The sequence below is a fragment of the Seriola aureovittata genome, chromosome 7 (genome assembly GCF_021018895.1).
Source record: "Seriola aureovittata isolate HTS-2021-v1 ecotype China chromosome 7, ASM2101889v1, whole genome shotgun sequence".
Lineage (NCBI taxonomy): Eukaryota > Metazoa > Chordata > Actinopteri > Carangiformes > Carangidae > Seriola > Seriola aureovittata.
This window is the reverse complement of record NC_079370.1, coordinates 1,987,455-2,012,532: the sequence shown is the minus strand read 5'-3', so window position 1 is coordinate 2,012,532 and position 25,078 is coordinate 1,987,455. Positions and strand designations below refer to the sequence as shown.

The window sequence follows — 25,078 nt, the reverse complement described above, 5'->3', positions numbered from 1 at the left end:
CATTTTGAACAGGCTTGACTATGGTCCAATATGTATAAATTAGTTGTAGTAGTTTAGAATAGATTGTAAATAATAAATGTAAATTTATTTCTGGTGTGTTTCAAAGGAATTTTAAAAAATATTGAAATTACTGGTTGAAACGTTTGTAGGTGATTCACACTGGGAAAATGATTTTGTCAAAAGGCTAAATTTCCCAATTTAAAATTAAAATAACAATATTAACAACTTATATTTGAAATTGATAATGTTGATACTCACATGTAAAAAAAAAAATGCAGCGTTTGAAATTAACCGAAGTTGGAATCTCCGCGAGCAAATGTCTTCTCTCCTTTCTGAGAATTATCCAGTGCTGTTCTGCATTTGACATACTCATATTTAAATATCCAAATTAGGAAAGTTAACCCATTATGTAAACATAATGTTTGGTCTTCAAAAAGTTAGATGTTTTGTTACTTATTTTTATAATCTGGGGTGTATAGAAACCTTGCCAGATCACTGTGGCAATTTTATGATCTATACATATTTTTTATGAATGCAGTTTGAATTCCTTTTATCCATAGTTCCAGAGGAAGGCTGAGCTCCACAGCAAAGCCACAGGTGTGTCACAGTGAGAATGGGCGTGCCCTTTGCTGTTGCAGGCTCTCTGTGGTTGTGGGTTTGATGCTGGAACATATGGTTGTTTATGCTATTAAGGTAATTCCACTTTCTTTCTGTGCATAGATGTATAATAACATGTAATTGTGTACCCTGTGACAAAAACCACTTAGCTAGGCTACCTAGCTAGCTAAAGAGCCCTCTTCTTCACCAATTGAGCTTGTATGTGAGTCAATGGCAGGCCCTCATCCTGACGCACCTGTTGCTACAGCAGTGCTTTCCACCTCATTTGTTGATTTTTGCTCTGATGTGAATTGTCAGCTGTGAGACCTCGTATAGACAGTTGTGTGCCTTTCCAAATTATGTCCAATCAGCTGTATTAACTATGGGTGGGATCCAGTCAAGGTGTAGAAACATCTCAAAGATGATCAAAAGAAATGGGAGGCACCTGAACTGAATTTCTAATGTGTGTACCACATTGAGGTACTTTCTCTTATATAAATCATTGTGCATCAGGCTGTTAAAAGATTTATAATTCTTATACAACAAAAGAGTACATGATGAGGTTGTCAAGATTCTTGTTTTATTTCAGGGCAGCTGAAAGGGCAATGTTTGTGTGTTTGCTGTTCCTTCATGGTTTATATCTTTTTAATTGAGTCTCAAAGCCTGAAGATGGATTGAGGGACAAAATAAATTACATGTATGACATAAGAAGAGATCATAAGGAAATTGTATGCAGCACACTGACTTTATTAAGTAGACAACAAAAGGAAGCCATGAATTTCAGCTAAAGTATTTCATTTTTTTATACTACAGACCTATCATAGAGAAAAAAAAGTATATCTATAAAAAGAAAGACAAAAAAAACAAAATAGTTAAGCAAAACAGTTTACAACAGACATGACTGAATAAGTAAGATAACATGAAAGAATAACCAGAAAGTTCGAGGTTAAAAATGACCCTCAATCTTTCATATATTAAGACATATTTGACTATTTTATTGAGCCTATACCTTGATCACTCACAACAGATGACACTGGTTTTCAGGCTGGTGGTTAGTTACTTTTAACTTATGCTAGATAGTGCATGTAATTCTTTGAAAGAAGATTAAGATTACGAGAGGCTTTGTTTTACAGCGAGTCTAATGATAGAGGATTTGATCTACTAGATTTGGTTAACAAAGTCAAACTACATAAATTTTGGTTGCCTGCATTGTGTCTTTGTAGCTCGTAGAACTATATAATTCAGCCTTCATCAGTCTCTTCCTCTTGTTTTTCAGGTTCAGTCACCCACCTCAGTTTAACGTCACTCCGTAAAGTCTTGAACCTTTCACCTAGCTGAGAGGGAATTAAGGTGACATTAGAAGATCATTATCTGAATGATACAAGTATTTTGGAAATCTATCTTCATAAAACAGAAAATACTTCCATTATTATTGTAGCATTTGACATATTTCACACAATAAACATTATTAATGTCATGTGTTATTTTTACCAATTGAAAGCAGCTTTACTTGAGGGCTGTTACTCTCCTTGTAGGGAGTTATCAGAGTCAACAGTCAGAGCTGTTTTGATTGTTGTCCTTTGTGTCAATATAGTTCAGTTTTTGTCTGAGGCTGAAGTCTGAGTTTTGATATCTGGTTGTAATGGTCTGTACCCTGAGGTCTGATAACTGAGATCTGGTTTTGACATCTAGTGCTCGAGGTCTGATCCATGAAATCTTATACTGAGATCGAGCCCTTGAGGTCAGTATCATTGAGGTCTGATGCGTAACATGTGGTCATGAGGTCTGATGTCTGTGATCTGATATCTGAGGTCTGATTCTGAGCACTTCTGTCTGTCCATGACATGATGCCAGAGATCATCCTTGAGGCCTGAGGTGTTAAGTCTGCTGAGGTCTGATATGACAGAGTGTGAGATCTGATCCTGGGAACTGATCAGATGGAAGGACAGAAGTTCTAATGCCTGAGATTTAGTTGTGAAGGGACAGGGTGGAGTTTTACCTGCTGGAGAATCTGGGCATGAATAGCTGGATCTGAAAGGTCAGCAGTAGTCTGAATCTTCATCCTCACCATGGTGTTCTTCACTCTCAGGTCTGAACAGTCCGACAAACATATATCCACAAACCAAGGAGGGAAATATTATTGCGTTATGAGGAAAAAGCAGAAAAGCATTTATGAGATATATATATATATTTTTCACCTTTATAGCACCAGAAGAAATTTATATCAGTACACATCACATCAGCCCAATCATGGTCTGAATTCTCAGCGACACAGTGCTCGTCCTTGTAATAGACATCAGGCTGTCCGCTTTGCCAGTTTTTGAAGGAGTTGTTGCTGTTGTCCGACCATCTCCACGGTACCCGGTACAAGCCAATCCACCACCGACCTGCAGATGGAAACTTTGACATCACCTCTGCATTTTCCTGAGCATTCTCAATCATAGCCAGGTCTTTGTGGTTTGTTCTGCAGTAAGTCTGGGCATCCAACCATGTCTGAAGAATGCCAATTAAAGTATATATTTTCTGGCCCGGAGGATTTGTATCTACAGTAGAGGAAAAGTAAAGCTAGTGTGCGCAGCAGCATTAGCTGTGAGGTGATGGAAGTGTGTCAAAACTTACAACATAGTCATGCAGAGATGAGTAGATAAGGTTACGAATGTTGATTTTTATTCCCCCGTCTATATACATTGCCTTTTGACACAACTAAATTTATGAGTCACAATACTTTGATGTGGGCAAGATTAAACTGGTCACAGGTCAAAAGGGTTAGAAGAGTTAGTTCAAGAGTTAAAGCTAGGTATTTTTTTTGTGATGACTACGGTTAGGTTAAGGGGCTAGGTAATACATTATGTCATGGCGATAATGGAAGAAGACTGTGTATGTGTGTGTCTGCATGCAAATGATCTTCAACAAAAAGGTTGAAGACCAACTCGGCAGCAGCTGAAAATCTTGTTTTCTCCAGTGGTTTAACATCTCACCTTGCTATAGTGATGTTAAAGGGGACTGTAGGGTGTGTCAGTACACTGTGACATCACTGAGGGTGTGATTACAGGTGCAATACATCATACTTCTGACCACCCCCATACACACTTGAAACTTTCAGCCACAGAGGACAGTTATATGCTGCTTTTCAACCTGGTTATCTTTAAATAAGTAAACGAAATTTTTTTCTTACCATTGAAGCAAAAAAAATGGTATTTAACCGAACAGTTTCCATCGAGCCATAGTCCATTATCATCTATAAAACCACAGGGCTCACGTACTTGACCATAATTTGGCTCATTGGGGGCCCAGTTCTGGTAATCAGTTTTTGCCGTTTCACCAGTTGCTGACCATCTCCAGGAGTTTACATCATTGCCCATAACTCCCTTCCAGGATTTTGGGTCATCAGTCAGTCCAATCCATGACAACCCGGTGTGGGAATTTGATCTCTTCAACTTGCTCATGTCCTCAGCGCTCTCAATGGTCACCAGATCAGTGTGTTTCTCTCTGCAGTAACGCTGAGCCTCGGTCCAGGTCATTGGCCGGTTGACATGGTGGTACTCATAAAAGTGGGCTTGAGAGCAGAAGGTGAGGCCAAATCCTAAGGGTTGATGGTAGAGGACATATTTATTTGTTGATCTCAATACTGTTTAAAGGATTTTTATCCCTTTCTTTTCATTTTTTTTAGTTGTACAATAGAAAATGTCTAATCTTTGAATTATTGTTCGTTTATTTGTTCACTTCATTTGTTCACAGATTTTTATTTCAGCATCTAACAAACCAAATGGCAAGTAAATGACAAAAAAGAAAACCATTCATATTGTTACCCACAAACAGTTTTGCACATCCTGGACTCAAAGGTGTTCAAATCCTATATGGGTAACTTTTAGTGAAGAAAAATGTTTTTCAAAACAGAAGACAATTTCAAAATGAGTCCATACAAATGAGAGCTGGTTATGAGTTAATACTCCTGACATTTTCTGTAAAACTAGTATTAAGAATGGTCAGAGGTTTTCAAATGGCTTCGCTGCTCCTATGAAATTTCTCTTATAGGCCTGAATTTCCCAGCTGATTTATGGTGCATATGATCTGGAAACCAAAAACCATCAACGTGAAATTAAAGCAATCAGAACTCTTACCAAAGAAGACAAAAATCAAAAGCTCTGAACAGTCCATTTCTGGTTTCACTGAAAAGTAAAATGAAAAAAATGGAAGTAAAAAAGTAATAAAAAGAAAAGTATGAAGTATCAAGCATCTTCTAGGACAGCAGAGATTAAAGCATTAAACAATTACATACGTACAAGACATGCTACATTTTGAACCAGCTTGACAATGGTTTTCAACGTGGTCCAATATTTACAAACTAATTGTAGTGGATTATAGGTGTTGTAAATTGTAATTAGTAAATGTAAATGTATTTCTAGCGTGTTTCAAAGGCATTTTAAAAATATTAAAATTACTAGGTAAAAAATATGTTGGTGATTCACACTGAGAACCTGAGTTTGTTAAAAGGTTCAATTCCACAACGTCAAACTAAAATAACAACATTACCAATATCCATTTCAAGTTGATCAAATGACAGCTTGATCAAATATAATATAATATTGTAACTGATTATTATTATTATTATTATTATTATTATTATTATTGTAAAAGTAGTGAAGGTAAAAGCAAAAAAGAGTCAATTTGATAATGATAACAATGATAATAATAATAATGATGATAATAATATTAATTATGATAATAATAACTAGGAATAAATAGAAAATGTACTCACATGTAACAAATCCAGCATTTGAATTAAGTAAAACTGGAATCTTTTCAAGGAAGTATCTGCTCCCCTTTCTGTGAAGTATCCAGCTCTGTGCTGCATTTTTACATAATCATATTTTAATATTCAAATGAGGAAAAGATAACCTCTCAAAAATGTTGACATTTTGTCACAGTTTTATAATCCTGGGTCTACAGAAACCTTGCCTGATCACTGTAACAATTTTATTTTATATATATATGTATATATATATATGTATATATATATATATATGTATATATGTATATGTATATATGTATATATATATATATATATATATATATATATATATATATATATATACATATATAAAACTCCGGTCAATATCACTGTCCATGTAATTTAATTAAATCCTGTCTATTTAATTAATTTAAAGACAATTCATTTTGACTAATTAAACTATAACTATTAACTACTCTCAATATTAGTGAAATTAAGTTTCTTTTTTTAAAACATTTTGTATGTCGGCCTTTATTTTTGATGACAGATCTGGATTATACTGGTCTGACACAAATCTGTTGAGATGTTCTGTCATTCTCCACAAACAACTCTTTTCAGCTGCTCTTTGCTGGAAGGGTTTTCTTGCTCTGCCTTACACTATAAACTATACACTATATTTCTGTGTATTTTGGAGCCATAGTCATGGTGGAAAATTCATCTAATGCCAAGCCTGTTGAGACTGGGAGTCATATTTTCATTCAGTATTTGGGTATGCAAATTTACATTCGTTATGTCATCTATGAACATCTGTATCAGTGCTCCACATCTGATCTAAGCAAATTTATTTTGGTTTCCTCTGATCAAAGAATGAATAGACTTCTATTCATGTTCTACGGTAATGGTGTGAGCAGTGGTTTTCATCCATGGAGACTCACCTCACGCAATGTCCTTCACTCTGTCTGATCAGTCACTGACCTATTTCCTCATATAATCCTGGTGCCAAGAAGCAATTACCTGTCTGTTTATCAATGCAAGGTAGTGTAAATTGTGAACTGTGTGTGACGTCACTTTTCAAGGACGACCACTGTGCCTCCTGTTATTGGTCGTATGGCTCGTCCTATACTTCCTAACCACTGCTGCAACTGTGTTTCAGCTTATGACCAGTAGCCTGTTGATACTCTTGTACCCTCCCTCATCTTTATGAAGTCTCACAATCCGGTTTCTTACAGTTCACTACCATGTGGAGCTGTGTTGCATTAGACAGGTTCTTTTATAACCTTGTTCATGCAGGTAGCCTTGATTGGAGATCACAGGTGTAATCACTTTTGTTGTAGATTGTACTTTGGGGCCTGTGTTTTCAATGCATTGTATCTCACCTGGTTGTTTTCAGTTTTACATTTGATCAAATACCCTACACTTCAACTTAAAGATGAAACAGTAAGATGTTAAATCTTGAATCATTTAACATTTTTGATATTCTTTCGTTTGATTGACATAGCTTCGGTAGCTCAGTGGATGAAATGGTTAATGGTTTTAATAATATCCTTACAAATACCTGAAACAAAGTTGCCCTTAATTAGACTAGAAAAATATTGTCCAAGAGAATCCCCTGAGAAACCCCTATACGTGTTGTTACGAGAGCAAGTAGAGCAGCAGAAAGAAATGATCTTGATGCCCATTGTAGTGAACTCAAGGAATCTATTGTGAAATTCATTTCTGTCGTGGATTTTTTTAAGATGTCTTCCACCTCCAACTTGATTCAGTCCCTACAGCTTTTTTAAAATGACTGCTTGATAGCATTGCTAACTCCGCATTACACTTGCATATTACGAATACATCTGTGAAGACTGATGCTTTCAAAATAGTTGTTGCAAAGTTTTTATTGACGGGATCAAACCTAGACTCTGGAGTCCTGAATAGCTGGAGAACTGTATCCAATGTATCCATCATAAGTAAAAGTCCTACAACCTACAGAGTATTAGTGAACTCCAACACTGATGTTTGGTGATGGGGTCTGGCTCACGGCCGGTGAGTTCAGTTCATCCAAAAGGTCTTGGATGGTGTTGAAGTCAAGGCTCTGGGCAAGTTCTTCCAAACCAAACTTGGGGAATGATTTCTCAAAGGACTTTGCTTCGTGCGTGGGGGTCATTGTCATGTTGAAGCAGGAAAGGGTCTTCCCCCAAACTGTTGCTACAAAGCTGGAAGCACATTTGTGTCTAAAAAATCCCTGTATGCTTGTAGTATTGAGTACAAAAAGAATGGACAAGAGCATTTGAATGAATCTACCTGTGTATTACAGTATTGTTTGCTTTTTATGTAAGTTTAAACAATGGAGGCAAATTTCCTATTCAAACCAGTGAAATGAAATGTAAATGGTTGGTAGCGCTGCTGTGCTTTTGTTTTAAGAGAGGTTAAGCTCCCTGCTGAGGTAAATTTATCTCACGTCTTTGAATAAAAATTGTGCGTGCGTGCGAGCGAGTATACTGGGCCATACAAGAGCAACACGACAAACAACAATTTGTCATCTGTCATTTTAAACCAATGAAATGTGTGACTCAGGAACTGAATTGAATTAACCAGATTTCATCGTTGTTATTATATTGTTTATTAGATTATACAATGAGTTGCCAGTTTATTAGGTACAGATAGCTAAAACTAATGTAAACTAATACAACAGTCCCGCAATAAATCTACCTTCAGGAAGGTTAATGTTCAGCTTTTGTCAAAACTCTTTTAGAGAGGTGTTGATTCAACTCTGATCATTTTGACTATATCAAACATGCTGCTTCTAATGGAAATAAATTCAAAAACTGAACTCAGAAAAGTTGCATCTTTACAGTGCAGATGAGCCACTTTGTGTGAGTGTTCAGTAATTTTTCACACTAAACAAATCCTGCATAAAGTATAACATTTATATGGCGAAGCTGAGCTTCTCTGATTTCAGTCTCTAACAAACAAGGGGACAAACGTGTTGAAGCACTCGCTTTGTTTCCAGACTAACCTTCTCTATATGAACAATGCTGTTTTGCATCTTGCTGGGAGCTGCTTTATTGGGTTCAACAAGCAACTAAACAAACACAAAAGTAGTTAAGTGTTTAGAGAATATTCATTAAGTATATTTGTGTGTGTGTGTGTGTGTGTGTGTGTGTGTGTGTGTGTGTGTGTGTGTGTGTGTGTGTGTGTGTGTGTGTGTGTGAGAGTGTGTGAGAGTGTGTGAGAGTGTGTGAGAGTGTGTGTGAGAGTGTATCAGTGTGTATACGTCTGCTTCACTGGTGGCTTCTTCCAGGTCAGTTTGAAGTCAGTCATATGCTGATTGGCAAATGCAGCATGCAACTGGAGAGGGAGAAAGATAATACTGAAAGTGTTTTGTTTTCTCTTGTACTTTGTATGCCACACACACACACACACACACACACACACACACACAGTACCTGCTTTTGCAGCTCAGCACTGAAGGTTGGATCTTCCATTCTCCAAGATCCGCTGGACTTGATCTTCATCTTCACCACCGTAATCCGTAATTTGTGAACTGCACAGGGTCAAAAAACAGGTAGAGACTTCAGAGAAAAAAGAAAAACCAAAAACTAGAAAGACAAGAAATGGCAAATAATATTTGGTCACAACTACCTACAAAGGTAATGTAAAGAAAAAACAAATGAAAATTTGACCTGATAAATAAAATTGACCTGATAACAGTGCTAGATAAAAGGTCAATGGATTACCAAAGTTATTTCAAATCAGAAATATTATAAGAGTCAAGAGTCAAATTACTTAAAGAATCCTGAATAGTAATGCGAGGGATGGCAGTTGTGTTACACATATCCCTCCCTTCCCCAACCCACCCACCCACATAAGCCAGAAGGGGAGTTGCCAAGATGGCTGCCGAGTGACGAGAAATCCCAAATGTCATGACAACCCATCCAATAGTCGTTGGCGATTTATCCTCTGGTGACCATGAATGTATGTACAGAGTTACATGACAGTCCTATTTGGACCAAAGTGATGGACTGACTGACGTTCCCCTCCATAAAGCCACACCTTTAGAAAAAACACTTTTGAGTAGCTGCAACAGAACATATCTTACCATAGGATAAATTAACTGAACAGATAAAGATAAATATTAATAAAAGTAGAAATATTATATATGACTTACTTAAGAAATGTATTGAAACATAAAAGTGATGTTTGAAATTGCCTAAAATAGTATGTAGGGCTTGAAATTGTATATATTCATAAATGTTCTGTTGAACGAGTAAGTTAAGATTCATTAAACCAATAGCTGAGATGACTGATAGAGAAACAGCCAATGCAGTTTATTAGTTTCAGTTATGCCGCCCTTTTCAGTCTTGTTAACACCAGGTTTCATATAACAATAGCTGGGATTAGGGTTAAGGCCACTAGCTCATACTGCCAAATCACCCTGATGTGAAACTAGAGGCCTGAGAGCCTTTTCATGTGCACAGGAAAAGATTTATTATGTGTTTGGGTTAGATCTGCAACAATAGAAAAATAATCTACAACTATTTTCAATGATTTTCAACAATTTTTAAATCAAAAATGCCAAACTCTCAATTTGCTGGTATCCCTGGTCTAATGTGACAGTAAATTCAATATCTCAGTAAGCTGGGCAATTTGATCACAACATAACACACTGTTATATATACATAACACCTGTCACTGTTTTCTGCCGTTTTATAGACCCAGTGATTGATTGATTTATTGATTTCAGCCAGCAGCAGTATCAGTTTGTTTCAGGGCTTCAGGTAGATAGTATGAGCAACATGAACCACTTTAGTTCAACAGAAAAAGAAGAGAACACAACCTTAAAGAGAAAATCCAAAATTACCCAAGTCACAGGACAGGCAGTGCTGTTTGATTGACAGTTGCAGAAACCGAAATGGGCACCGAGCAACAACAATATTTTCAGAATAAAGACTGGATCAACCTTCCAAACTCTGTAATAAAGGAATTCTGCGGGTCATTTCTGGCATCTATCTCCAGCTTAAAAAAAAAAAGGGGGAAAAGTTTCATTGATACCTACCTTCAATACAGAAGAAAGGGTACGCCACATCACACTGCTCATCGGTCCAGGTTCCATCTTTCACCACTACAGCTCCACAACTTTCCCATCCATCCAGGTCGTTTGGTCGTCCGCTCTGCCAGTTCATTAATGTGTATTCTTTTGTAGTTCCGGTTGTTAACCAGTACCAACTTCTAGTTTTGCTGAGGCCAATCCACACCTCTGTGATTTTTTCCAGCAGCTGCGAGATTTCAGAATTTGTCTTGTTATCAGGGATTATGGCCAGATTTGAAGACTGAACTTGACAGTTGCTTTCTGCGTCGTCCCAAGTCATTTCTGTCTCAACAATGTCGTAGCGATCACCTGTTGAGATGAAGACAAGCAGCGGAAGAAATAGCTTTGCATAGATTTGCAACGTAGCACAAGAATTTAAAAAATAGCAGCATATGAGGTACACTGCACATGCGTGTATTAGTTATTGCACATTATTGCACATGGTGAGTCTCAGTTTCCTGGTGTATGTGATTGACTGAGTGTTTTTGTTAAACAGTCTGACAGCATTATGAAGGAAAGACCTGCAGTGTCACGAGTCAGTGTATTTAGACCAAGTAGTGGTAGTACAATGTTTGGGCATTTAAAGTAAAGAAACGTATATGTTGCTGTTGGGTTGAAAAAAAAAAAAAAAGATAAACAGCTGTCACTAATTAACCCTTAACCCTTAAATTACACTCTGTTTAATTCATTCATTTCTTTCTCTGAAATATCCAACTTCTTGGTATTCCTCAAGCTGTGTCAACAATGTTCTGTGTCAAATTGTCATTGTTTTTCTAATAAGTGTCATATCTTATATTGGATGGATTATAATATTGGATGGTTTTGATGGCAGCAGTTCGGCAAACGATTTGTTTTTGTGCTGTTTAGATCATGAATCAGATCATTTAAAAGCAGGATCGGAGCATGACAGTGATGAAGCCAGCTCAGACAATGTGACCTCTGAATGACACATTGGTCAAGACAACTCCAAGTAGCATCCCCAAGTAAAGTTAGGACTGATGAGGGAATCTCATAGTTATCTCAACTGCCTTGACCCTGCTGCTGTGAATGCACAGGAAGCCAGAAGATCTTATAGGCCACTACTACTATATTTAATTACCCCAATTTTTGTCGATACCCACCATTAAAACAAACAGAAGGTCTCTCATTTGAGCAGCTGACGTGGCTCCAGAATCCACCGTCAGTCATGATCACACAAAACCCGGTGGCATTAGTGCTGTTTGTCTGATCAGTGTTCCAGTGGAAGTATGTGGCAAGTTGTCCATCCACCCAGGTCCACTCTGAAGTGTTCTCAAACAGCCCTATCCAGGCCTTGTCTGTGTACCCCCCGGTTGGAGTGTTCATCATTTCGGTGAGGTATTCATTGTTGTATATTTGGGCTATTGCACTGTTCTTCGAGAGGCAGTAATCTCGTGCTTCAAACCAAGTCATACGCTCTTCGATAAAGTAGTAGATGTGTGGGAAATGAGCGGAGGTGATGCAGAAACCTGAGGATGGAAGTAGATGTGTCTTTTACAAAGAAATAGTGCAGTGGCCCTGAAAGCTCAACGCACTGCAACTTTAAAAAAAAAACACATGCAAACAAACAAAACGCAAACAAATTCAGGAAACATCTCCATCAACTGGACAACACATATGCTGCAAATGCACACAACACAACCAAATACACAACCGCAAAAAAGTGACGAACCCGGCCGGGACATGTTGTTCAATGCTTTGTGACTTTTGAAGTTAAAACCATTGAACAATAAGTGTGCATGGATGCATTATAATAGTCGATTTTAAAAAATCTAATCCTATTAATCAGTAGTGGTCACACTGATGTATGCTACGTAAAACAAAGGTAAACTTTTAAAAAAATGCCTTGTATTAAGTTGAAAGTTTAGTTTGTCCAAACATAGATTGATCTGTTTTTTTAGATTCTGTTTAAAGTCAGTGACAGTGATTAACAGTCATGAAATTAAGACTCCAACACTCCAACCTTTTCTTTTTATTAACTTCTATGTTTCTGTAGTAACTGCTCTCTGCCGTAGGGAGGCAGCACAGAGCTGCACTTCAGTCCAAAAACTATTAAAATCAGTTGGTGACGCTTGCAGTGGGTGACACCATCCTGCTGCTGCTAATGCCAACACACCAAATGTCTATTCACCTGTGGCTCAAACTGTCATTTAATGTTTCAAGCCATAAAATGAACATATAAACTAAACAGTTCCTTCAAACTCATGATCACATATTCCATCTATTGTTAATGATAATTACACTACAATGTTGTGTCTCCTCCACAAAATAGAATCTCCACCTTCCCTATGGTTTAAATAACTTCTGATACAAACAATACATGTATTATATATTGACATATTTATTGTCTAGTAGTTACATATCTATTCACGTCACAGCTGGAAAATCTCACACTACATGATGGCTCGTTCCAATAATATATCGTTTATCAATCTTCAGAAACCAAACAAATCTCACCTGTGAGCAGCAGGATCACAAACACTGTCTCGTCCATCCTGACTGTGATTAACTGTGGATGAAAGAAAGACCCAACATGACAGCTGAATTAGCACTGACACACTTAAAAGGTAATTTAATGACTTTGTCTTTACTTCGACTTTCATACTAATCCTATACATTTTAGCCTGATACTAATATACAAACAGCTGAATAGCTGACTTAAACAAGCATGGTTTTATTTATGTGCTGTAATTTTGACAGATGAACAAAGAATTGCATATTGTCACTTATGATTAATATCTCAGTTTTAGGCAGAGCATCTTACATTAAACATTTTGTACCTTGTGTAGATATTGTTTTTTTTTAAATCAAAGCTCAAGTCTTTTCCCTCTCTTTTCTATTTTTATCACTTGTCACTGGGATTAAGGTTAAATCTGTTCTTCTCAGCTGAGAGAGAAAGAATCAGAAATCCTTAAATCAATCTTGTATACTGTTTTTTTTAGACAAACTGACTAAAAATCTGTAATTTGAGTTATATTCATCTTTTTTTTATTGCACCAATAAAAAGAAAAAGTTAAGCTGCAAGAGAGTTACAAAAACTACAACAACGAAAAAAAAGATAGTGTTTTCAAAAAAAGATAACTCACCAAACCAAAGTTTCCTCAGTTGCCAGCTGTGTCTCCTCTGCACTGTGTGACTACGACTCTTCAGACTGGATGAGATAACTGTGACACACCCCTGTTGGTTAAACAAACAAACAAACAAACAAACAAACAAAGAAGTGGTGAGCCATGTGTTTCTCTGGGCTTTTTCAAAATCATCCCATATAAACTATAAACAGGAAATTATTGACAGGGAGATAGATGTCAGAAAAGAAATGTAATGATGTTAAAAAGCTTATCCATTGTTTGCTTCATTCTACATGTGATATAATGAGAGACAGTAAATATGTATGTGACTATCTGGCCATATTTTCTACATGTCACGAGTACTATACATCAATATGTGTCTGTAGTTCAGCATAGAGCATTCTCTTCCACAGAAGTAGAAAGATTTAATGTGAATAAATCGTCTTGATATTCAAAAATCCCCAAATGAATCATTCAAATCCAAGTGAACTCACTAAGTCAACATCCACCGAGATCTAATGATGATGGAAACGTGGCGATCACAGAGTGAAGCACTGGAAAAATACTAGTGATCATCGATCTCCAGTCTGATGTTCATGTGTCATAAATGAGGTGGGAGATTTTCCACTTAGTATTAAAACATGCAGGTGCAAAGGAAGTTAATTAAATAATGTGCAACACGTGTTCATTGAATCAGCGCTCACCTTGTCTTAGGCCTGATTTGAACAAAGGTCGAACAAAGGGACTCAACAACAGGAACACAAAAAAGGCAATTAATATTTAGCAGACCACCTCTATATGCTTTAATAGCAGGAATCAACTAAATATATCTGTCTGTTCTAGGATCTTACTTTTCTGGATCTCTTTGACTATTATTACCTGAATGATCACCTCTCGTACATTTTGTATTTTATGAGTTAAAGATGCGCTGTGAGTTTTCTTCTGTTTACCTTCAATTTTACTCACCAAAACACATTGTGGATATCCTTGATACTGCCCCACTGTGATACTCATGGTAGAAAAAATAAACTGCACAGGGTACCTTCATTTGTTTGTGATTTGTGTGTTTGCCTCAGACAAACTTTTCTTGAACCTCATCAGTGAAAATACAGTCGGATAACTTAAGATAATTTGCATTCAGAGCTCCACAGATGATTCATTCAAATCTAACTGATGACACAGTGTCAACATCCACTCAAATCTGATGATGATAGAGATGTGCTGTTCAAAGAGAAAAAAATACTGGTAAACAAGAATCTCTTTCAGTCTGATGTTTTGTGTCATAAATGGTGGTGAGACATATTTGGGTATTAATAAAGTTTGATTTAAAACTGATTAAGTCAGTTGTAGCTTTATTTTTAAACTTTAACTCATTTTATTCCATTGATACCACTCTCATGTCTTTATGGTAGATATGGCAGCTGGCCTGGCTCTGTCCAAAGTTCATAAATCTGTCTACCAGCACCTCTAACACGCGCCAAGTAACGCAATTTATCTTTTTTGTATAGCCAGGCTAGTTGTTCCACCCTGCTCACAGTCAGCACGCCACACATGAGAGGAGTATTGAACTTCTCATCAAACTCTCAGCAACAAAGTGAATAAGGGTATTTCATAAAATAACAAGCTTTCTCTTTAAAGATGTGGGAATTATAAAAATTTAAAGTGGAAAGTCCCTTTTGTGGCTCGTTGATAAGAATTAAAGATCAAAAACATTTATTTTTACCACACTATGTGACATCAAACATATCATTAAAGGCTGGTGGTTTTTGAAGAAAAGTTGTAACCGCACCTAAGAATGTCTTAACTGTTATCCTTGTGCCATATCAGGTCAAATTATTAACCTGTCAAATACTTTAGTTTATGACTAAACACCTGCAAAACTAATCATCCTTAGCATTTTGTCCTGATTAGCAGGTGTTATCATGCTGACATGCTAAACCACGATGATGAACATGCTAAGCATTACACCTAATAAACACCTGTGTGTTCCCTCGGGGGGACGTGGTCTACGAAGGTGTGGCTCTTCGTAACCGCCGAACTGAAATGTGTCTCCAGCTGTGCCTGACCCTACTGTTAAGTCACAAAGCATGGCTCCTGTCTCCTAGCAACTTTGACAACACGTAACTCATCTTCACAAAAAACGTGAGGTTTGAAGGCCCCCTGGTTTTAACAGTTGTACCGTTAGCTGTTGAACTGAGCTGAAACCCAATACTTACATTTATAAGTGTAATCCTTGGGCTCTCTGTTGGTTTTGTTTGCTGCCATGTTATTTTCATTACCAGCGCGTAATGAATCTTGGGATAGGTTGGGCCACGAAGGACCCACAATTAATGCAGATGTTTTTACATGAATTTGCTGCATGTTTTTGTCCTTGCATGTGTTTTATTAAGTTGCTGTGCGTTGAGCATCCGACACACGAACCTTTTTCACTGCATTTTGACTGACTGTTAAATCACAGGTGTATCTGCTAACATAAAAAACTGCTCCATCTCTTTTACTGTAGTTGATCCAGCTCCAGGGCCCTGGCGTCGCTTACTCACTAGACTGGTTGCACTGCATACTACATGTTTTACCTGACACCTTTTTGAGACCTGAAACCCTTCAAGACAGCTGTCAAGTTTGAGCAGTTGTGACACACACCTTCCTGTGCCTGGAGCCACAACACGTTTTATTTGATGACGTTAAGTGCAGATCTTTTTATGGGCTGCACGAGCTTTGAATGGAAGAGAGCCATCATTATTGTTATTAGTTCCACCTGCAGCTTGTCCTAATGTGGGAGGTGAAAATGTGTAACCAGTCAGAGTATTTCAAACACCTGTGTGACTGTGCAGGGTGTCACAACTTCACCCAGTATGAGACCACAATCAGTAATTGAGCTCCAGTAGAGCTGCACTGAAAAATAATGCGCACAAATCTTCCCTGGCAGGTCTGAAAATTCATATTGGCCATTTTATGTGAACACAGTATTTCAGATAAAGGAGGGAGAAATACAGTATTTACCCTGTTTGATGTAGAAGGGGTGGACAAAACGTTAGAAACACCTTTCATTATAATTGAAAGGACATCTGAGATAATGCTATTTGTGGTAGATAATAAGTAAGTCACACTGATTCATATCTATATATGTTCATGTGTTTAGATTTGAGTCATGACTCATGTCTCCACTTCAACTCTCCTGCTCCTGTCTTTCTGTTTTGGCTTTGTCCTGGTGAATGTCCATGTCTCTTTAAGACCATGTCCTGTAATTACTGAGGATCACAGAGAATATTTTATTCCCCACCTCCCCTCCCCCCACCAAAAAACTGGCAACTCTATGAATGCATATATATTCTTTTTCCTCAAGTCCCAGCTTGTAGGCAGTTGGCTCAAAATAGAAAATATTTTTACCAATAAATACTCTTCAAGTTAAATTTTTTGTTTTTCTGTCATTTTATTTTCTGTAGCTTAAATTCAGAGGAAAAAAGTCAAAGCATGTAGACATGTAAACATCTCTAATATAAAATGATCATAATACTTTAAGCTCACTGCAACACACAAACCAACCTCATACTTAACATTTTCATATGAGCGCATTGTTCAACATAAGTTTTCAATCAGGATTTTGTTGGAACTTGAACCTGATTTGAAGTTGCAGGTGAGTTAGGATAGAAAGTCGTACGTCAGGCTGCTCATGGATCATTGGACTCTAAGCTCAACAATTTGCAACCATTTACATTTGGAGACTTTTGAATAAAAACACAATCTTCTTGTTAAAACAACAAACCGTTGAAAAACAAATGCTGGACCTTCAGGAGTAAAAATAAATAGCTGTAGTTGTGTAAGACTTCCTCTGTATCTGTTTTACTGACTTCAAAGCACAAGCTCTTTTTAATAACATCATAATTATAGCATGGTGCTTTTACATACTGTATGTATGTCAGTGTGAGTGTATTCTGCAGCCATTTTCGTAGATGATTTATAAGATTTAGGACTTTGTAATTTTGGGGTTTAAACATGTTGTGCATCACATTGTGTGTTATTAAAATGTGTGTCTTCTTCTAGTTCTATTTAAGAACCTAACCTAGCCTCATTATTCAGGTAGTGTGAGAATAAAGCTGATGTGAAAGGTACGCAGTTGAATTTGAAAGTTGCTCTAGATCTTGGATCTTTGGACTCTGAACTCCTTGCAAATAAAGGTTTTTTTCCAATTCTCCTGTACAATAGTGAAGGCAAACAGCGCCACTTTGTGGACAACCATAATTACTGCTACCCTGAAGATTCAATTGTGCTGATCTCCTGCCAGTAAATTCACTCATTCAGAATAGCTGGATATTAATAAAAAACAAACTACACAGAGTACTCGTCACTTGTATTTATTCATACTATATCATATTTATATTCTATGTTCATCAGATATTTATATATATATATATTTATATAGATATTTACATATGGCAGTGTTGCCAGTAGAAGAAACAGATATTTCAACAAAATGGATGACAAAAACAAGTTCAATTCAGTGCTATGCTGAAAGCACACAAAGTTTGATTTAAAAAAAAAAAAGTGTCATAAAAACCGGAATTTGGGAAAACAGCAAAAACACTTGGGTGTGATTAAATCTACACATAGCTTTACATGATGCTGCGTCACACTATTCGTGGATTTTGTGTCACTTGGGTATCTGCTCCAGACCTTGTGCAAATGTAGTGTCGCTGAAAGTGGCGTCAGACTCCCCCAGAAATCACCAGGCAGTGTAAAGGTAGCTGACATGGACTTCCACACGTTAAAAAAAAAATAAAAAAAAAAAAGGTACAACACTATATACACATTGAAACAATGAACTGATGCTTTCTGCTGAGATCCAAGTAATAATTGTTCGCATTAAGTACAGCCATGCAGTAGCAGCGATCGTCAGACATTCTTCGATACATTTTCTGATAGCTTGCCTTTCTTTGCCGACATGTATCAGTCAAAAATATTGGACCAAACAAACATGCGGTATATATTATCTCTCACATTCACCCGCTCCTCAGAGAAATACACTTTGGAATTAAATGGCTTTTGGAGGAAACATAAATGCTCAAAATAAAAAAGAAATCATACTGACTAATTGGTTTCTACTCTATCATTTCATAAAGCCAATTATGTACTCTTCTTTCTCTTGAAAATAGAAAAGTGCCTCCAACTTTGCAAAACTAAGACCCTCTGACACACGTGCACTTGCATGTGTTTGTGTGCAACAAGCGTAAGCTATTTTTCTATAAATACAGTACGTTTTTATATTCTTCTCTCTTTAGACACCACATGGTCTAATTAACAAAAATAGAATAAAAAATAACTTTTAATACATTCTAGAAACAAACACGCAACTGGGTTGGTCGAATACAGAGGGCGCAGGGGCACTAAGAGGCAGGTCCTGGTGGAGGTGGAGGTGTGTGGAGGAGGTGGAGGGCAAAGGTTTACCCCCGTTAGGAAGCTTTCAAGGGTGCACTTTGAAAGAGAGCAGTTCCTCTGAGTGCATGTTGTTGAGTGAACGCAGCTCGGGAAGCTTGAGCAACAGTTTGGTGAAAGTGGTGGACGCCTCGTCGCCGTGGTTCTGCATAACCAGGTTTCGCAGCGCCCGGATCAGTTTGTCCTGCAGGGCCTCCACTGAGTTCAGGTCCTGGATCCCTGAACGATCTGAGTCAGAACAGAAATGGGGGAAATGTTAACACCGGATCATCTGAGAGTGATATGATATGAGAAGTAACTGTCACGGATGTAACACTAACAGTGGAGCTGCGAGTGAAGCGTTCTTACCGGCTGAGACGAGCACCACGGCGGTGAACAGACTCATTTCATCTGCGTCGAGCCGCAGCGCTGCCAGCTTCTCGCTGAACTCGCACATGGAGTTGAGCAGCTCGCCGGCGCCGAGCGAGCGAAGTGTGTCGAGGCTGTAGCGCTTGCCGCTCAGGAAGGTCACAGTCCGCTCCACCACGTTGAACAGAGAGGCAAATCGGACCATCAGCACCTGGGAGTCGAGGGAGGGAGGGAGGATTTTAAGTTTTTGGTTTGACATGTGCAGGTGGCTCAAACACAAAATGTGTATAATGCTTTGTGTGTAATAATTCAGACACAATTATTTATTTTCTTTTTAAAGAAACTGTAATTTTAGAAATGTGCTGTGTCGTCCTTTCAACCATCGGTTTTAATCCATTTTTAAAAAAGCTCTATCTTGAATGCATAATTGTGCAATTTCTAAATCCTTTGAGGGCATGTCGCCAATTCAAACTCTCTATGGCGTCATCCTGAAACCTGATTTCATTAAAAGGTGCACGGTATCTACAGTCAAGGCCTCAGGAGCAGAACATTAATGGCCAACTTTTGCACCACACTGATAAAAAGAAAAAGAAACTGAGCGTTGGAGTCGACACATCCAAACTTGCGTTTATCAAATAATCTGAATAGGAGCGACTACAATGTGTGTATCTCAGCTCTCCCCAGAAGAACGTAGCGTTACACAATCGAACCCATAGAAAATTTGTAAAGTCTCTTTCATTTCCATTCCAGCTGTTATCAGAGTAAATATTAGTCAGTACACACAGCTGACCATCTGCTCTGTTTTGGAAAGCCACAGTAGATCCTGTATTCTGGGTGTTTTAAGAAGCCGCTGTGTTCGACTTCAAAGAGAGCATGAAATAACATGAGGTGTTTTAAGTTCTGCCTGTTTGCCGACTGACCTCAAAAGTTCCAGCTTTTAGGAGGCTGACTTGGTCGTGCTCGGGTAGGTCGCGGAAGCCCGGGATCCTCTTGGCGAACTCAACCACCTCCCGCACGGCGGGGGTGAAGCTCATGGAGAACTCCTCCCAGATCTCCTGGCTTGGCTTGTGGGGGTCCACGTAGGGCGAGGTGTTCATGGGACAGACCTGGAAAAACACGAGGACAGAGGGTCGATCAGGATGGGTGATCAATGCCTTTCAGCTTTCACTGGCTTTCTGGAAGTGTGATATGAATTTCAAAAATGGAAAAGATGAATTACTCACCAAGTGTGCTCTATTATTCACACAGCTGGTTGGTCCATTGTAACCACTTGAGGCAGTTGGTGTGTTAAATTCATGCTGTCTTTGGCTGTCTTCTGATGGTTCACAGCTGGGGGCGCTGTTGAGCTGCTGCTGAGGCTGCTGCTGGTAAACTCCCCTCTCCTCGCGATAAGCAACGTTGGTGACGTGTTGGCTGTTACTGTAAGAACTGTGCTGGTAACCCCCCACAACCGCATTGTTGTTCCAGCAGTTCCAGCTCTCCTGTTGCTCCTCCATGCGGCTGTCACACCCTGTCTCCAGGGCGACTGTGACCGGCGAGGGTGAGACCTGGCCCTGTCTCGGTGACCTCTGCTGGCTGAACACTAAGGCATCTTGGTGCTGCCTGCTCGTCGTGACGACGGCCTCGTCCTCGCCGCTGTCTGATGCGCAGGAGGAGGCAGAGCTGGAGTTGGTGTCCATGGAAACCACAGACTCTGAGTCCTGGGGGCACTGCGGCGAGGAGGGGTTGGAGCATGATGGGGAATCAGAAGCAGAGGAGGAGGAGGAGGAGGGCGAGGAGCTGGCATCGCTGGTCATGGCCTCCATGGGCAGTGGGGGGCTCTGGTGGCCGTGCAGCATGCTGTGCAGCTGGCTGTTGTTGCTCATCATGTTGTTCATGGCGTTCTGCATCTCCAGCAGCATCCTCTGCTTTTCCCTCTTTGGGATGCGGCCAAATCGAACAGCTGAGAGTGAAAATGACAGCCGTTAGATCATATTAAGATTAACAATACCTAAAAATAAGCACTAAAGGAAAAAGCTTCAGAGGAAATGCTTCATGTTCTTTGCTTTCTGATATAACTCTATATTAATAAAGTAAACAAACCACTAGCTGAAACTAATCTAAATGCTCACCATCTCTGGACATGCCAACAGCCAGACACTTCTTGAAGCGACACTGCTGGCAGCGGTTCCTGTTGATCCTCATGATGGTGCAGTTTTCCATCTTAAGACACTTCTTGTACTGGATATTCTGCTGGATGCTTCTCCTGAAGAAGCCCTAAAGAACCAAAGATCCACATGAGGAACATGAGCCATTTGAGTTAAAGTCCTCAGAGTGAAGATATCAATCAAACATGCAGAGCTGCAACATTTCATTCCAGGAACTTGTCTCACCTTGCAGCCCTCACAAGCGTGCACGCCATAGTGGAAGCCCGAGGCCACATCGCCGCACACCTTGCACAACAGCACCATTCCATTGATCTCTGCAGAAACAAAGATAAGCAGTGATTCATGTGCACCAGATCAAATATGCAATGTTGCTCAGTGGCAAAGTGTTTCAGTAATGGCATGACCCTGATCTTGTGCTTACTGGTGATGCTGCTCTTGGCAGACGTGGAGGAGCGCCCGGCCTTCTCCATGCCGTGACTGCGCGGGTGCCCGTTCTTGGCCGGTGGAGCAATATCCACCACCATGCCCACAGCCCTGCTGGGCAGCGAGGGCCGGGATAGAGTAGGTGATGTCGACAGGTAGCCGCTGCTGGGGCTGCTGCTCATACAGGACTCTGGGCTGGAGGCAGAGCCAGAGGAAATATAGGCAATCACGCCTCCTGTGGAGAGGGAGAGACGGTGACATGTTATAGCGAGTGAATTACTTCCAAGACAGTTAAGAGTTTTTTTTCCTTTTGTTTAAAGGCTCTCTTATACTGATGCTGTTGCTCTAGTATGAAAGTTAACCACCACATTAAGCAAACACACAAATTTGCTATCTCGGGACATGTGTTCTTACTTTCATGTAAATCTATTCCTAGGAAATGAAATTCACACACAACCATAGCAACAACCACATCAAGATATGAAATTTTTTTTTTTAACTCTACTACGCATCAAGCTTGCCAAGGTTAATGTGAACCAGAGACAATAACAGGAATCACAGTGTAAACCGCAGCAATAAAAAAAACGAAAAAAACTTGTTTTGTATGCCAAACAAACCCTCTCTTGGTAGTGCAGTGAGTACAGGTACCTCTGACACGCCTAGGCTGCACAGGAGTCTAGTGTGTGTGTGTGTGTGTGTGTGTGTGTGTGTGTGTGTGTGTGTGTTTTTCCTGGTTGGTTTATTCACTGCTGTGATTGACCTGCTTTATCACCTCCAGTACTTACTGGTTGGATAACACTATTACATAACAGGCCTGGGTCTCAATGCTATGGGAGTGTGCTCCGCTGACTTGACGACCAGACAGGGTCACTTAAGCACTAGAGTATCATAACAGTTGTAGAAACAAAAGAAAGGGAAAACATCCAACATTGGGTTATTTTATGACATGTTTGACCAGAAAACTGATCCGGTGACTGTTCTGTCACACGAATTGGGAATTTAAAGTTTGGTGGATCCACAGATAGAAGGGCGAGAGCCTGCAGCCACGTTACGAAACTGAGGAGGTGTGAAAGATCTTTTTGAAAAACTGTGGGAGATGCCAAGTGATAAAAGCAGAGAACATGTTAGATTGGCTTTTGGAGTTGTAAGTTTCATCAGTTCTTACTTTCATGAACATTTAAGCCTATACTAAACAGAGATGAAACAATTAATTGTTAAGTTGAAGGACAGAAAAACAATTGGAAACTATTTAGAAAGCTGACACCAGGTGTTGTCTGGTTGCAGCTTCTTTTTTTCTGTTTCATATCACAGTAAAGTGAATGTCTTGAGTTTTGGACTGAGAGTCAAACAAGATACCTGAAGATGTCACTTTGGACTCTGGGAAACTGTGAATGGCATTTTTCACTATTTTGTGAAATTTCAAAAACCAAACAATTAATAGAATCATCGATAATGTAGCTGGCAAATAAATCGATCATGAAAATAATTTTAAGTTGCAGCCCCAATTATGAATGTTACTTATGTGCCATTGAGCGAAGCATAAACATTTGACAAACTGCTCCAGTGAGAGAGTGTTAAAGTGAATGAAGTGAAGTTGGGCGTGCTTAGTCGATTTCCAGGCAAAAAATAACGTTTATGCAGAAAACGGATCATCTGTAAGTCTTTGTTGGAATATTTGTGTAAAAGGTGAAACGTGTTTTTCTTCATTAACTCTTAAAGACCTTTAAATTTAGAGGCCAGAGCAGATGATTACCTAACCCCAACCATGACTGTTCTCTTTCACGGCCCACCCACACGTGGACCTGTCATGTATTTCTGTGAAAGCAAAGCGCGAGGACAAGAAAAAAACTAGGTCAGCCGCGTCTCTTTCCCCATGTCTCACGTGTACCCTGCAGTCCAGCCTCGCGTCGCGAGTGCTGTATACAGACCGGATTATGCAATGTGCTGCGTCACGGGCTGCGGTCCAGCCAATCGGAGAAGAGTTCCACTGAAACGTGCACGTGGAGTGGAACGCCCCTCGGCCAATCAGAGGAGTGTTCTAGAGAACGTGTACACACACAGGCACATGGCTAGACTACGCTGTCCATGTGAGCAGGACCGGGGAAGTGGAACACTGTTGTTGTGTCAAATGTAAATGTAGCATAGACGCAGAGCCGCACTGGCACTCCTAACCCCCTTTTAAAACACGACAACAAGACTAGATTCACGTTTTTATTACACTGTAGCCACACGGCAATGTAATAAAATAATTTTAAAAAATGTATTTAAATTTCCTATCAACTAATCTACGATTGTAATGCTGCGGTACAATGAGAAAAAAATGTAGTTACGCCTCCAGAACACCATTCATTTGTGTTCATTCATTTCTAAAGCCACTTTATTATTGCGTGGATCTACCTAATAACACTCATTGTTATGCACCTAGTATATTCTAGCCACAGATACATTTTTATAGCATTTTCATAACTATGTGCCACCAATCACTTCGGTGGGTTTCCTCGACACCAACGCCATAAAAAGCAAGACAAGGCATGACTTTTATATACATATAAAAGTCTATATATATATATATATATATATATATAGATGTCTGAATCTAACAGTATTAAGGATGGAAGAGACGTCTATAGAAGACACATCATCTCCCTAAATCTTAACACCATCACTGCAACCAAATAGTCTTTGCACAATGCATGCAATGAAAACATTCTATTTCATGGAGAAATGATTATAGCAAACATTGTTCTCTTACCAGGCTTGGCTGTCCCAACGTCCTCAGGCATCTCCGATGAACAGATAATTAACTAAACGCAACTGTCTGTCACGACTTCTGCCACTTGACACGAAAACGATAGAGACTAAACTTGCCAACCGTGTGCAAGTAAAACGAGTTGAAAAATGGTGCCGAAGCTCATATCAGGAACCTATTTCTAGAAATAAGCTGCAGGTCCAAGTCGGTGGCTCATGAGAGATCGACTCATCCAGCGTTTACTGTCTGAGAGAGAAGAGCTTGAATACGTATACGGCTGAATCGGAGGAACTCCCCTGTTGTTGTGTGTGACTGCGGGTTTGTCAAGAGAACTAGAACTGAATGTTCTCAATAGTGTGCTCGCCCATGTGACCCATTTGTCGGCCACGCCTCTCCGCCCGGCCGCTCGAGCCACTTTAACCCAGTGACACACTTTCAGGGCCCCGGAGAGGCGGAGCCAGGCGTTCCGTCGACGTAACAGTGGAATGGTAA

At 39.2% G+C, this 25,078-nt stretch overlaps 3 protein-coding genes across 4 annotated transcripts in view; all 3 read right to left on the bottom strand.

Moving 5' to 3' along the window:
• The window catches only part of septin7b (septin 7b), a 125,955-nt gene that overhangs the window by 78,471 nt on the left and 22,406 nt on the right, over positions 1-25,078 (bottom strand). The gene's annotated exons all lie outside the window — the stretch shown is intronic.
• LOC130172750 (uncharacterized) lies at positions 1,212-5,510 on the bottom strand. Its single transcript, XM_056381658.1, has 6 exons — positions 5,357-5,510; positions 4,719-4,766; positions 3,773-4,180; positions 2,796-2,984; positions 2,597-2,688; positions 1,212-1,931 (listed from the first exon to the last, which is right to left on the bottom strand). The coding sequence occupies exons 2-6, from the start codon at positions 4,753-4,755 to the stop codon at positions 1,839-1,841; spliced, it is 819 nt and encodes a 272-aa protein (XP_056237633.1). The 5' UTR covers positions 4,756-4,766; positions 5,357-5,510; the 3' UTR covers positions 1,212-1,838.
• Positions 17,826-24,937, bottom strand: nr1d2a (nuclear receptor subfamily 1, group D, member 2a). Its single transcript, XM_056381651.1, has 8 exons — positions 24,590-24,937; positions 21,836-22,072; positions 21,640-21,728; positions 21,379-21,523; positions 20,491-21,209; positions 20,188-20,373; positions 19,268-19,478; positions 17,826-19,147 (listed from the first exon to the last, which is right to left on the bottom strand). The coding sequence occupies exons 1-8, from the start codon at positions 24,618-24,620 to the stop codon at positions 18,948-18,950; spliced, it is 1,818 nt and encodes a 605-aa protein (XP_056237626.1). The 5' UTR covers positions 24,621-24,937; the 3' UTR covers positions 17,826-18,947.